Genomic DNA, 15,455 nt, shown 5'->3' with positions numbered 1-15,455 from the left:
TGGCGTAATCGTGTTCACAATTACGCCGCTGCCAAAAATTTGCACGAGTGGCGAAGCAGGATATGGTGAGTTACTGCAGTTTTAGCTATGCGTTTGTCTGGTTGAGCTCTGCAACACCAGGCGGCTTCACCGCTCACGTTTACGCCCCGACCATCCGGTAATCCGCCCAAACCGCTCCCGTTTACCGGAATAGCGTACAAGCTAAAAGTCTCTAATAACTGCGTTGCCATTGCCAAAGATGCTGCAAACAAATTCTTGAACGCTACGAACGGCCAAGTCAAATATATATTTTTAAATAAAAGAATACACTCGTATGTCTCAAAAGTTGTGCCCAAAGTAACCGATATCAATGCTTCCATGTTTTTTGTATATTTAACAAGTAGAGGAAATATCACACGAACTTTAGATATCCGTTTGAAACCAGCAAAGTGCATGCCGCCGATATGAAAAATGTAAAGGCCATGAAATGAACGAGTTGAGGACAAATATTTTATGAAAACTTTGTTAGTCTCCCTGCCTTTCTCTCATCTGCCTCTCTCCCTCTCTCTGTCATTGAAGAACCTTTCTACATCTTTGTACATACGCAACGACCAGAGAAAAATCTCAATGACGCTGTCCTTTGTTAGTATGTATCGCCCAGGAGCAGCTGTCACCGGTCGTGCATTGTGAGTAATTGCTCCGAAATTATAGTCGCAATAGAAAGCACATAAATAATCAGGAGTTCTGCAAAATAAACAAGGGCGAGTCAAATGAAAGTGAGCCTATGCAAATATATGACAAACGGGGTACTGCATTTAAAGGTAGTCTCCATGAGCATTTATACATTTGTCCCATTTACTGACGAGTCGCGTGATTCCCGTCTCATAAAACTCCTTGAGTTGCTACTTCAAAAAGTTTGTAACTGACTCTTTCACGTCATCGTCCGACACGAATCTGATTCCCTTGAGGTGTTTCTTTATATGCTCTAAAATGTGGAAGTCGCAAGGCGACAGGTCTGGGCTGTATGGCGGATGTTGCAGCGTTTCCCGCTTGAACTTTGCCAGTTTTGTATTAACCACATCAGCGACGTGGGGACGGGCATGGTCGTGCAGCATGACCCCATTCCTGAGTTTTTCACGTCGTTTGTTCTTGATTGCGACACGCAGCCGATCCGACGTTTCACACTATCGGAAACGATTGATAGCCTCTCTAGGTTTAGCAAATTCGACCAATAATGGCACCTGACGATCGAAAAAATGTCAACACCTTTCCGGCAGAACTGATCACGGCCTTTGCTTTTCTTGGGGGTGGTGATTCCAGTGTTTCCACTGTAAGCTTTGCCGTCGTGTTTCTGGCTCGTAGTAGTGGCACCATGATTCGTACCCGTCACCCTTATTGTGATACTGGATTAGATGAGTCAAGGCAGCGCCGAAACCCTCCGTCTTCTGGCGGCGGTTCAAAATCTTGGGCATCCGTTGCGCACACAAGAGCCAATAACCGAGATGCTCACGAATTATGGTGAAACCCGAACCGTGACTGGTGTTCACACGCCCTGCCAATTCATCGATGCTTATCCTCCGTTCTTGTCTAGCCAGCCTTTGGAATTGCGTTGGGGGTGATTGCACGGTGGCTTTGGCCTGGTCTTGGATCTTCTTTGTAACTTTCACGTCCTTCTTTGAGTCGTTTGCTCCAACACTTCACAGTGGCCAATGAAATGGAATATTCACCGTACACGGCAGCCATACGGCGACTTATTTCTTTTTGGGAAACATTTTGATATGTCAAAAAGCCCACGACACCACGCTGCTCAACTTTAGGAGTGTCCATTATGTCACACGACCATGTTCGACCCAGTGTATGAGAGCATTAAAGAATCTTGATCCACACACCTGCGTGTCACTTCTTGATACAACAGATGCCTCTGTGCCACGTACATGCCTCGCAGATAATGAACAGAACCATTATTGCGTATGGTTTGTTGGCTCACTTTAATTTCACTCGCCTTTGTACATTAGAAGCGCGAAGATACAATAGAATGTACAAATGCGAAGATACAGCTTGATAAAGGGCAAAAAAGTGTCACTGGAAACCAATATCACTGCACATATGCACAAAACCTTGCAGCAAGATATTTAGCTATACGTATAAGTCTCCAATAAATCTACGTATCTAAGAAAAAGTCGCTATATATGATACGTCAAACAAGGCAAACAAACATGTTGCGCAACCACAGATCACAGCCCCCACTGCCTCCACTTCCCCGAAGCGCGACGAAAGGTGGCGCGCTTCCTCCCCGCTTTTCTCCCTTGCACACACACGACTGTGCATCCATCGTCGGCATACGCATGACCCCCCCCCCCCCTCCCTTACGCTTTCACTTGCACATCCAGCATGCGGCGCGCGGTCAAGATCTTACCACCCCTGGGCTTTATACGGAACATGAGGGCGACAGCGACGGCAAAAATGCACCTGGAGTGTCCATATAACTTCTATCGCAATAATACAATAAGTGTATCCGGCAACTGAAGCGTCCCGTGGCCCATTACTCTCCGCTAAAAAGAAGTAATAAAATCTAACTTTCATTATGCGACAATTCGCTGCGCCGCAACAATGTCTTTTTTTGTTATTGTTGTTGGGCGATGGGCACTGAAGATGAAATAACGCAAATGAAAGCATGTTGGCTACAATTGAATGCTTACTTTGGGCACCTAGTATGGCTACCGAACGAATATCGAAGAAGACGTGAGACACTTTGTACACAGAGAACCATACGCATAGTGCTCGGTATTCTACACCGGGGAGACAAAATTTTCCGGAGAAGTTGCGCTCCAGTGAACGCGTTGCAATCCGTCGAGTACCCATAGCGATGGCGGCGAACGACCACGCATCGCTTTCTCTCGTGTGCTAGCTAGAAAGCGTCCAAATCTCTGCAGGCGAAAATTCACTCGGCTAGAGAAAAACGAATGCGCATCGAAGTGTGCCACGCGGTGGTCGATGCAGCACGAGAAAAACGCATGTGCTCTGGCTGGTTCGGCAGCCCGTGGGTAGCGAGAACAATAAAGAAAAGGAAGAGGCACAATTTGTTCTCGCGAATAGAAGTCCAAGTGGAACAATAAATAAGAACGTAGTTACCTTTTCTGGCTTTAGTGTCTTGACATGGATGCTTTGGCGCAGGTAAAAAAAAAGTTGAGATTCGTTTCTGTGACATGACCGCACAAATGAATCACCACAACGCTTCGTCTCATCGGCCCTGGCTGCGTGCGTTGTCAACTTGTCTGACAGTGTGTTGATTTGGCTTCTCTTTGTATGGTCCGATGTACGACTTTAGATGTGCACCTTGGGCCTCGAAAGTTTGTAACAACATTAAGCCCACATAGTTCCTGAATTGAAAATCTAAAGCACGACTTTCGAAATGTAAATGCACCTCTAGCATCAAAAGTTTGAGAACTTTACTCCCCTAAAGTTTCAGAATTGAAATCCAAGCGCTCCCTAGATTCCGCGGCCTCCGCGAGATGCAGCGACGAGCCCGCTCGCCATCCAAACGCCTTTGAAACTTTGTGCTCGGATGGAGCTCCTTGGCGTTACGATATCTGACTCCCGGTGCATGGGCGTTGCCGCGAAATCCAGCCCGATTTCGCAATGTTCGCGCTAATGTGTCTTTTCGAGCGTGCAAAGGACATCCTAGTCAAAATCGAGCGTGATTTCCGGCGCCGGGGGTTGTTTTGGTAGGCGGCGCATGACAGCACGAAAAAATATCGGGAAGGGGGGGGTTGAAGCCCCACAAGCCCCCCCACTGGCAACGCCCCTGGTCGCGGTGTGTGTATGTGTTGTGAGCTATTTTGCTTATATCTGTTTTAATTCAACAAAAAAAAACTGGTGTCTCTCTATTAGCAGCATGAAATGGTAAATCTGCTTACTATCTGATCGCTTGGCGTAGGGAGTAAAACAAAGTATAAGAGCGCATGCTCATGCACGGCCAACCTAAGGCACCCACGAAACATCTAATCGGCAGGCGATATCAAATATTTGTGATGCACTGGCATCGTTCTCGCGCATTTCAAATCTAGTAGGCTTCAAATTACCATATGCCTACGGTAGCCTTCCTGTATGAGGTCCTTGGCGCTGCTCAACACAGCGATCACTGCGGTTGGTGAACCAGCACGATACATATGTAAGCTGTGCGCATCGGCATTGCCTTTTTGGCATGTATACAGCCATAATATCTGAGACGGATCGCATAAAAAGAATGCCATGCCTATTTTTGAGGACAAAATTTCCGTAATAAGTGTGAGTGTGTTGTACAGAACGGAACGAACACAACCGAAAAAAAAAATTCGGTTATCACCCTCTTTCTCGAAAAAGCAGGAGAAAACGGACGAACGCCGCAATACGACCTCGCATAGTCACGCCGCACAACGTTTATGACTATATAACCGCTGACGCCGTATGCTTGGACCATGCGGAATATAGAACGAAGATATCTGTGATCCAGCACCTACCACTGCTTAGGACGCTCGCGCAGTTCGTAAACAGTCCCTTTGCTGGACAAGCTTAATTCAGACTGTAAGGTGTGCTGCTGTTACTTGCCAAAACTATTTTATTCAGGGGCGGAAACCCACCTAACCAAGTAGTCACGCAATATAACCTGCAGCGAACAGTTTGAACGCTTGTCAAAGCAAAACATCACAGCTCCTATCGTAGCAGAACGGCACCTACGCTGTTACGATCGTCGCGTATGTTTCATGGCTCCTAAACCGCAGTGATAGAGAAATGTGCGGAATATAACCAACCCTTATATATAGCTTGCATTGATTTCGAGAAAGCGTTTGATTCTGTCGAAACCTCAGCAGTCATGGAGGCATTACGGAATCAGGGTGTAGACGAGCCGTATGTAAAAATACTGCAAGATATCTATAGCGGCTCCACAGCCACCGTAGTCCTCCATAAAGCAAGCAACAAAATCCCAATAAAGAAATGCGTCAGGCAGGGAGATACGATTTCTCCAATGCTATTCACAGCGTGTTTACAGAAGGTATTCAGAAACCTGGATTGGGAAGAATTGGGGATAAAAGTTAATGGAGAATACCTTAGTAACTTGCGATTCACTGATGATATTGTGACGTAGTGGTGACGTTGAAGAACACAGTAACACCAGTGTGAACGACAAAACTAAATTTTATTGGGCGAACCTGTGCCCACAAAACAGGCTACACTTATAGCACAACGATAGCGGCGAACACAGTCGGCGATCGTCGAAAATCTGATCAGCGGGTCAAGCGCGCCGGCTTATATGCAACAGTCGTCGAATGTTCCAGACTAATCGTTGGGACCCGCGTGCCTTGCGCAAAGTTCTACACCATTCGCGTCACGCGATGAAATCTGATAGCACAAGGTTCGGCGACAACAGACAACCGAATAGAAGCATCGATAACTTTCCAGAAACTTCGGATGCATGCAGGCGCGTCCCGCGCTGTGAGATTACAGTTGTTAAGCGGCGAAACGTGGTCGTCCGATAAAGATAAGCACACGTGTCAATATTGCCTTTCTTAGTAACTCAGGGGACCAATTGCAATGCATGCTCACTGACCTGGAGAGGCAAAGCAGAACAGTTGGTCTAAAAATTAATCTGCAGAAAACTAAAGTAATGTTTAACAGCCTCGGAAGAGAACAGCAATTTACAATAGGAAGCGAGGCATTGGAAGTCGTAAGGGAATACATCTACTTAGGGCAGGTAGTGACGGCGGATCCGGATCATGAGACGGAAATAATCAGAAGAATAAGAATGGGCTGCGGTGCGTTTGGCAGGCATTCTCAGATCATGAACAGCAGGTTGCCATTATCCCTCAAGAGAAAAGTGTATAATAGCTGTGTCTTGCCAGTACTCACCTACGGGGCAGAAACCTGGAGGCTTACGAAAAGGGTTCTACTCAAATTGAGGACGACGCAACGAGCTATGGAAAGAAGAATGATAGGTGTAACGTTAAGGGATAAGAAAAGAGCAGATTGGGTGAGGGAACAAACGCGAGTTAATGACATCTTAGTTGAAATCAAGAAAAAGAAATGGGCATGGCAGGACATGTAATGAGGAGGGAAGATAACCGATGGTCATTAAGGGTTACGGACTGGATCCCAAGGGAAGGGAAGCGTAGCAGGGGGCGGCAGAGAGTTAGGTGGGCGGATGAGATTATGAAGTTTGCAGGGACGGCATGGCCACAATTAGTACATGACCGGGGTTGTTGGAGAAGTATGGGAGAGGCCTTTGCCCTGCAGTGGGCGTAACCAGGCTGATGATGATGAAACCGCAGCTTAGAAATAGAGGATAATGCTGCAATAAGGTCACATTAGTGATTGGAACATTCAGAAATACACTATTCATCTCCGAGGCTGATCGTAGGCTCAAGTATGCGCGCACACATCGCGCTGCGTGTTCCGTCCGCCTCAACGCCAGCAGAAATTCCGGCCATGACGCCTTAAACCACATCAGCACGTCTCACAGAACCGTTTACCACGTAGAAGACGCACGTCATATTAAACAGACCGCACGACCGCGAAAACAAACGCCAGAACATACCGCCGAGCGTATACCTGCCATGCAAAAGACCGCTTTCACCCATGGAGGTGGCTTTCACCCAAGCCAGTTTGGCGCTGCTCATAGGCGGCGCCACTGCGTTCACAATATGGCGGCGCCTACGAAAAAACGGTCTATAGATGAGGCTGTGGTATACAGGCTAGAAGGTTACCCTACTAGGGGTACGTTCAATTCGCCTGCACCACTTGAACCAGTTCCCGAGGTGCTGCACCCTGCCATTTGTTTCAGCGGTGCAGCAATGGCGCCCGCAAAACCACGACGTTCGTTTCAAAAGATGCAGGAAAGGTGCAGGGCTGGTTCATGATTTTGCTGCACCCGCTCCACTGTCGGTGCCGACTTGGTGCAGGCATACAGGTGCGAAGCAGCAGACGACGGAGCACACGGGCGCGAGCACCGTAAAAAGCCTGCTTACACACGTGTGATGTGTCTAAGCAACTGTAGTGTGAATTTACGCCCCAGAAACCGATCATACCTGCAGTTCAGGACCTCTCAACCTTACGCACTCCATGCACATTAGTCTGACATAGCATAACGTCTACACCGCGTCTGCACCTTTGCATTCGTTTCGAGTGTTTCGCTGGGCCTGCACCTCCGGAATCGAGCTGCACAGTTTCTGAACTTCTCGTGAACCGCCGTGAACTGGTTCACAGTGGTGCAGGCGAATCGAACAGACCCTAGTGTCGTGAAGGCTCGAGCCGACGTGAAATACTTTGCTATGCTCCGGCAGATGGCGCCAGTGTTCGCACAGCGGTGCAACGGTGGCGTAGAGGTAGAACACCCGCCTCGCGTGCAAGAGGTCCGAGGTTCGAATCCCGGTACCGCGCAATTTTCCACCGGATTAAAAAATATCCGCGCGTTGATAAAATTGCATAAAGAGGCCTGGAGTGTGGTCTGACCCCGGTGACCAGAACCGGTAACGCACTCCCTCACCAGAGCAAGATTGGCCACCCTGGTGCAGTACTTGGCCAGAATAGACCAGAATACGCTAGCCTCGCGCCCAGACTATTTGAACGCATACTCTCGCACCCGGATTGCCCGGTCGACCAGTGCCATTTTGTTCTGGGCTGCCAAAGTGTGTTCGCCGGCGACCAGCAGACATGGCTAGCGCTAGCTCTAGGACTCCAAAGTGCGGAAATGTGCCCGTTCACGCGTATCCTAAGTACAAGAAGTCATCTGGGCATCGTTGCGTCGTGCTTGGATGCCAAAATAACCAGCGGAAAAGGAGAAGGTTGCTTAGCGCTGTTTGCGAAGTGCACAATACACGTAGGGAGTCGTGCCGGTGCGGTGTTTTCAGCCTGCACCGATTTCCATCCGCAACGAAGAATGACAAGCTGCGCCACCGGTGGATAGCTGCAGTGAATAGGAAGAACTACCAACCCAGTGAAAATGCACGAGTGAGTATTCCATCTGTGTATATTTTGGTGCCACGTTCAACTTTGCGCCCTACGAACGAAATATGTGTAACACGCAGGTTTGCTCTGAGCACTTTCTGGACAAGCCCACAGAGCAGAATCCCGCGCCGGTGCTTCGCCTTGGCTATAACAAGAAGGCAAGCACGTGTTTTCATTCAGGCAGAGCTCCCGACGGTTAAGCGGAACAGTTGAGTTTGCGGTCAGCGATACTTGCAGCTGGTGCACGGCATGACCATTAAGCGTGAACGACAAGTTGTAGGCGATAGTATGTTGCCCTGCTGGTGAGCGTTATTGCTAATGAAAGTAAACCGAAGTCTGCTGGTCACGTAGCATGCGTCCACAAAAACGTAAACGACGACTGCTCGTCGACGAAGGCGTTCTTGCAGCGCGCCTGTAGTGTTGCAGGTGTCATTCGTAACGAATTCACTTGAGCCTCCTGAGCCTTAAACTGCGTGCGGGCTGTTATGCGGGGCAAAGCGCAAAATTTTTTCGTTCATAAGGCGAGGAAAATAAGGTGCTTAATTATTGTTGTATATTGTAACAAAATTTTGCTCGTTCTCACCAGTTTTTTTTTTTGCTGTTTTCTTTTGTAAGGGAGCGCTAACAATCCGGTATGGCCTCGCACAAGCGAAACAGGTCTGAAACCAGGTAGCTGCAGTTGGTGGGGCTATAATTTTTTGGAATGCAGGTGCGGTTGTTGTCTTGTACCAAAGGCTTCCCTGGTGATGCAGCTACAAGTAGGGGTGGTAATTTTATGTGCCCTTTCATGGTTTGTGCAACTGTACAACACCTGCATCCGTCATGCTCGCCCTGTTATACAGGCTTTGACTGCACATGTAGTTGAACATTATAACTACTGTAGTTCCTCATTTTCCAATGAGTGCAGGTTTAGCATCATATGCTGCTTGTTCGAGTGCTGTAGGCTTGTGTTCTGAATGTTGTACTCTTAAGTGGTTGCACGATACAATTGGCCTGGTGCATTTTCTATTTCATTTTGCGAGGACTTTATATCTTCGCAACAGTGATGGCATGGGAAAGAACTACAGCGCTTCTTACTATAACATCTATTTTGTTTTCAATGTGCAGATAGTGAAGGGCTGGCGTCTGCTAATCAGGCAGTCAAACGACCTCGCCAGTTGGTTGCCAAACGCGGCCAACCCAGTAGTGACCATGACAAACAAGACCAAACTGAAAGTGCAGAGGAATATGTTCTGCGTTCTTTAATAATATATGTCACCAACACAGTGCTGTAAAATCCTTCACACGTTACGTGCTTACGTGGTTACCCGATGTATTCGCTTCTGCAGTCTGCACATCACTCAGTGTGGCCATTGCGGACTCGCATGAGGTCTTGAAGTTTGATTGAATCGAGACAGCGAAAGTGACAGGCTAGAAAAAACGCGAAATACGCCTTCCGCCCAGCTAAAAAGCCCAAGTTTCGCCTTCGCGCCGGGTCGCATCTCCCGGCGTGGCAGCCCAGGCCTGCTACTTCGCGGCGCTTGGGATAGATGGCGCGACCAGCGCTCATCACTATGGCGGGGCCCTTTGAATTCACAGTGTTCTGGTGTATAGACCGTTTTTTCGTAGGCGCCGCCATATCGTGAGCTCAGTGGCGCCACCTATGAGCAGCGCCATACTGGCTTGGGTGAAAGCGGTCTTTTGCATGGCAGGTATATGCTCGGCGGTCGGTTCTGGCGTTTGTTTTCGCGGTCGTGTGCTCTGTTTAGTATGACGTGCGTATCCTACGCGGTAAACGGTTCTGTGAGACGTGCTGAAGTGGTTTAAGGCGTTATGGTCGGGATTTCTGCTGGCGTTGAGGTGGACGGAACACGCAGCGCTATGTGTGCGTGCATATTTGAGCCTACAATCAACCTCGGAGATCAATTGTGTATTTCTGAATGTTCTAGTCATTAATGTGACCTTATTGCAGCATTATCCTCCAATTCTAAGCAGCGGTTTAGGAGCCATTAAACATACGCGACGATCGTAACAGCGTGGGTACCGTTCTGCTACGATAGGAGCTGTGATGTTATACTTTGACAAGCGTTCAAACTGTTCGCTGCAGGTTACATTGCGTGACAACTTGGTGCGATGGATGAGGTTTTTGCCCCTGAATAAAATAGTTTTGGCAAGTAATAGCAGCATACCTTACAGTTTGAATTAAGCTTGTCCAGCAAAGGGACTGTTTACGAACTGCGCGAGCGTCCTAAGCAGTGGTAGGTGCTGGATTACATATATCTTTGTTCTATATACCGCATGATCCAAGCATACGGCATGGATCATGCCGAACGTTCCGTCGGTTTCGCTCGGCCTTTGTCTTTCAAGAGCCGCCGAGACCTGCTGGACGGCCCAGGTTTGGCTTTCGTGGTCGTAGCATTCCGCCGCAGCCGCGAGTCGCGGGGGAATCGTTGTACTTGTCGAAGCCTCATTGGGAAACTTGGTGCAATCCCATAGGATGTGCGTCAGGGTGGCCCTCTCCCGCTGGCACACAAACTGGTTCTTTACCCACCCCTAAATCCAGCGAAGAAACAAGCGAACACTCGCTCAACGCCGTTCGTACGCTCACACTGTGATCCTAAAACCTCAAGAGCCATGCAGAATCATGGATGAAAATTTCATTGTTATTGATGAGGCACTTTGGAATCACATGCACAACGCCCCCTCAATGCATTAAATTGAAGCTGACCCGATCGTTCAGGTCAGATATTTGGACAGGAGTAATCAAATAGCGGTTGACACCGATCATCGCGACACGAGATGCCCTTCTTTCTTTAATACAGCTTGCAATAAATGGCAAGCCAACTATTTCAAGCACACGAGACCATAGAAAAGGATCAAATGTGGGGCACTATCCGCAACGCAGGAGGAATGACTGCCGAGCAGCTTACCATGAACCCGCACTGCCGGAAGTGCGACATTATCAGCGCTCGCCCCATTGGGGAGAAAGGCACCGCTGTAGTCACTTTTAAAGAGACTAGCCTTCCATACAAGATCGGGCCCAAGTGTTTCAGAATACTAGTCTATCCGTTCAAGTCGCAGGTCTACACTTGTGAGACGTGCCACAAATTAGGACACGAAAAACAGCATTGTCCGAATTTTAACAGACCGCGTTGTGCCACATGTGGTGGAAAGCTGCATGACAGTGACAAAGTCTGTCCCAACCAGGGGCCGAAATGCCGCAATTTGGGGGGGGGGGGGTGGTAAATACCTTGCAACGGCTCAAGACTGCCCTCAGAGCATAAAGATCAACAAACAGCTGCGCGTGAAGTCAAAACGCCCTCGGAAGCTAAGCCAGAACTCCACGGGTTCACAACTGCAACATCTTGAGAGCCCTCAAAAGACAGTGACCCTGAGACACAACTCTTACACTGGGCCTCCCTGCGCTCCATCAACTCCTGCAATACCACCGGAAATAAACCGCTTTTCGACCACAGCAAAAATGCCTTTGCTAATGTCGTAAAAATGGCTAACAGCGAAGCGCTAGAACACGCGAATGCGAGTCACGCCAAAATTACAGGTCAATCTGTCCCCGCCTCACTCTTAGCAAATGAAGGTGCACGTGTTCATGAACAAATCCATGAAACTATCACTGTCGGGGCACCAGAGCAGAGCCAGAATAAGTTGCTAGAAACGCAGCCAAAACCATACATTCATCTTTATTACGAAGCCACCTTCTCTGCACACCTGGCACAAATTGAACACAACATCATGTCAAGGGTACAAACGATGATAGAACGAGTTATCAAAACATGCGTTCGCACAATCATGGAGTGCCTAATGCACAATAGAACGCTCTCCTTCGGAGGTCTTACCCCGGCCGCATGAGTTAATATGGCGTTTTTGCTGTCTGTACAGATAGCTCCGACGCAGATGGCTCACACACAACATGGCTATGCTAATCCCTCCAGTTAATGTTTGCGGTCATGGTCGGGATGTGGCGGGAGCAGTCCTGAGAGTGATTCAGTGGAACTGTCGCTCCCTCAAAAAAAAAAAAGCAGACATGATTTTATGTTGGGGCCTGTCGCATAACAGTCTCAGACCCGTCGTCGTGGCACTGCAGGAGGTGAACTGCTTTATGCCATGCTTACCATACTACAAGGGCCATGGCTTCCCCGAAGACACCGACACACCTGTGTGCACAGCTGTGTATGTGGATCGAAGACACCCACACAAAGCTCGACACTGAGCCTTGGTGTTCGAATATTGCTAATGCTACTGGATGCTGCATTCAACTTAAGTTGGGCCCGAGTTAAAGCTTGCTCTCAGGAGCATGTGGAGACACTTGTGCTACCTGATGCAGTAGAACACTATGTAACATGCTACACGAATGTAGATTTTTAATTCAGACTCTAGTTCGACAAGATTGTTAAACTACCCTACAGTATGGAAAAATGGAAGAAATTGTTTTTGCAACAGTGTATTTGCCGAACTGTGTATTGCAGTATGTTTTGTGTGACACATTTGTTTTCATATATGTATAATGTGCATTAGTAATTAGCGTTAACTCTTTCGGTTTCAATTGTACGTGAGTATACATTGTGTTTCACTTGAATTCATTTTACACATATATGTATGTATATATTATATATATGCATTATGTCTGACAGTCGTGTTATTGGGACTTAGGCAATTCTAGCTTAATATGTAATACCTAACCCTATGCTCTGTCACTGCTTGTTAAAAAGGGCTGCGGACTTGTCAAGCCATAAAAGGCTTTTTGTTCGCGGTCCTCAACGTTGAGGTGTTGAAAATAAAGTGAATTGAATTGAATCATGGTGCTGTGCTCTCCAAGTCTGTTCAAGTGATGAGGACCTGAAGCAGGCAATGCAACTATATGGCCGGTCACTTGTATGAATGCACCAGTGCATCTTCAGGGCATTCTTCAACGAGAATCACTGAAGGCAGAGTAGGCAATGAAATGGCTTCTCGCCTCATGTGTTTCCTAAGGTTGCCCTTTTGTGAGAATCTCTGAAAGCATGAAAGTCACTGATATGGCTTCTCGCCTGTGGATGCAGGTGGGCTTTCAGGTGACCCTTGATTGAGAAGCTCTAAGAGCATGAAGGGCACTGATATGGCTTCTCGCCTGTGTGGGTGCACAGGTGGGCATTCAGGCCGCTCTTCCGTGAGAAGCTCCGAGTGCATGAAGGGCAGTGAAATGGCTTCTCGCCTGTGTGGGTGCGCAGGTGGGATTTCAGGCTGCCCTTTTGTGAGAAGCTCTGAGAGCATGAAGGGCAGTCAAATGGCTTCTCGCCTGTGTGGGTGCGCAGGTGGGCTTCCAGGGTGCCCTTTAGTGAGAAGCTCCGAGTGCATGAAGGGCAGTCAAATGGCTTCTCGCCAGTGTGGGTGCGCAGGTGGGCTTTCAGGGTGCCCTTTTGTGAGAAGCTCTGAGAGCATGAAGGGCAGTCAAATGGCTTCTCGCCTGTGTGGGTACGCATGTGGCTTTTCAGGTGGGGCTTTGATGAGAAGCTCAGAGAGCATGAAGGGCACTGATATGGCTTCTCGCCTGTGTGGGCGCGCAGGTGTACTTTCAGTTCGCTCTTCGATGAGAAGCTCCGAGTGCATGAAGAGCAAAGAAATGGCTTCTCGCCTGTGTGGGTGCGCATGTGGACTCTCAGGCCGGAATATCGTGGGAAGCGCTGAGAGCATGAAGGGCAGTGATATGGCTTCTCGCCTGTGTGGGTGCGCAGGTGGTCTTTCAGGCTGCTCTTCCGTGAGAAGCTCCGAGTGCATGAAGGGCAGTCAAATGGCTTCTCGCCTGTGTGGGTGCGCAGGTGGGCTTTCAGGCCGCCCTTTTGTGAGAAGCTCCGAGAGCATGAAGGGCAGTCAAATGGCTTCTCGCCTGTGTGAGTCCGCAAGTGGAGATTCAGATTACACTTGTATGAGAAGCTCCGAGAGCATGTAGGGCAACGCAATGGCTTCTTGCCAGTATGGATGCTGGCATGTGCTTCCAGAAGAAATAGTTCATCAGCCACATAGTCACATAGCTGACATCGGTGGATGCATCCTTGCTTTGAGTTGTCACATTTGGCAGTTGATGCAGAAATTGAAGGCCTCGATGCTGCACAAATAAAAAAAGTAAATAAGGGTTTTTAGGAATTGCCAAAAAAAGAACACATGCTAACTTTAATGACAAGCTATCTTTTTCATTTGATTTGGGAGATCTTCAGGGTGACCTTAAGTATGATGAAACAAAGATTTAATGGTCATTTTTATTTACTCAATATTTCTGCATTTGAATGCTTCATGACCCTGTATGTGAAGTTGACGCCCGGTAACCACATTAAGCACTTGCAAAATTTGTTATGATTCACTGGCACTACAAATTGGTTTTATACGAGACTTAATCAGTGAGTTTCTTCTTGACCACACATTGAACTTTGGCAATGTTATCGTAAGTTGAGATTGCAAGGAGCCGGCTAGGAAATTTCGCAGTTTTCCTCACATAACCTGCCAACACCTACAACCCGCACCCTCTTTCAGAACAGCCCAGAAAGAAAAAAAGAATAATATGCGTCTATAACCCATGGTAAAAACTGCATACGCAACCCCTAGATGTTTACAAAACAGCATCCATTTGGGCATAAACTACTTGTGCGTGTCGTGTCTTCAGCCGATGACTCTGCTTCACTGTTTGTTTCCGGAGACAGGAGCTCGGCCGTTGAGCACGGCTTATCGTGACCTAAGTTCAACTTTGCTAGCACCATGTCCACTATTCACTAACTGCTAAATGCAAAATGGCGACCCACACAAGGAAAAAAATGACCGACCGTGCAGGAGAGAAGGGAGATTCACAGGGTGTCTACCATTTGACATTTCCAAATTCCCTGAGTTTTCCAGGTTTTCCCTGAGCACCTTTGCGAAATTCCCTGAATGAGCCAGAACTTTGTTTTATGTCAAGACAGGCTGACACCACGTTGCCCAATGCTGTCACTCTCTAGTAAGCATGCTGAAACAAAAAAAAAGACTTAATTCAGTTTGAATAGTAGGGAGTAATATCTATTTTATTTAAAAAGAAAACAGAAGGAAGGTGTTAGTAAAATGCACAGAGAAAGAAATGGTAAAGCCCATTCCAAATTAAGTCGAACATTTTCAAATACGAATGAAAAGGAGATGCATACATAAGTAAATATTTTTTTAATGTCAGCTATTTCCATCAACTGATAGCAAGCTCATCTGTATGAGGTCCTGAACTTTGTCACAACTAAGGTTCTCTCTCAGAAGCTGGGAAATCAACCTCAACTGTTCTGACATACTCTGAGCCCGTACACAACATCTCAGTGTTGGATTTCAATGCTTAAACAATTTATTTTGGTTTGGATGAGGGACACCTGTGTCTCAGCGTCAGCCAACACTTTGTTTTTTTAGCTCAAGCTCCTTCAAAAAGGCGCAGGCAATTCCTTTCCCGTTAATTCCTCAGTGCGTCGGTCCTTTCTGTTCTCATCCTCCTTCTACCACGCTTTCACCACATGGATCAT

The 15,455-nt window shown here is 47.7% G+C and overlaps 1 protein-coding gene across 1 annotated transcript in view; it reads right to left on the bottom strand.

Annotated features, from left to right (window-relative positions):
- The window catches only part of LOC135896037 (zinc finger protein 271-like), a 254,612-nt gene that overhangs the window by 47,116 nt on the left and 192,041 nt on the right, over positions 1-15,455 (bottom strand). The window contains exon 4 of the mRNA XM_070524623.1: positions 13,032-14,038. Within this exon, the coding sequence (XP_070380724.1) occupies positions 13,032-14,038 (1,007 nt within the window). The remainder of the gene's footprint in view (positions 1-13,031; positions 14,039-15,455) is intronic.

Source organism: Dermacentor albipictus, chromosome 8, assembly GCF_038994185.2.
Source record: "Dermacentor albipictus isolate Rhodes 1998 colony chromosome 8, USDA_Dalb.pri_finalv2, whole genome shotgun sequence".
Taxonomy (NCBI): domain Eukaryota; kingdom Metazoa; phylum Arthropoda; class Arachnida; order Ixodida; family Ixodidae; genus Dermacentor; species Dermacentor albipictus.
Note: the sequence above shows the minus strand (reverse complement) of the source record. Positions and strands in the feature narration are given on the sequence as shown.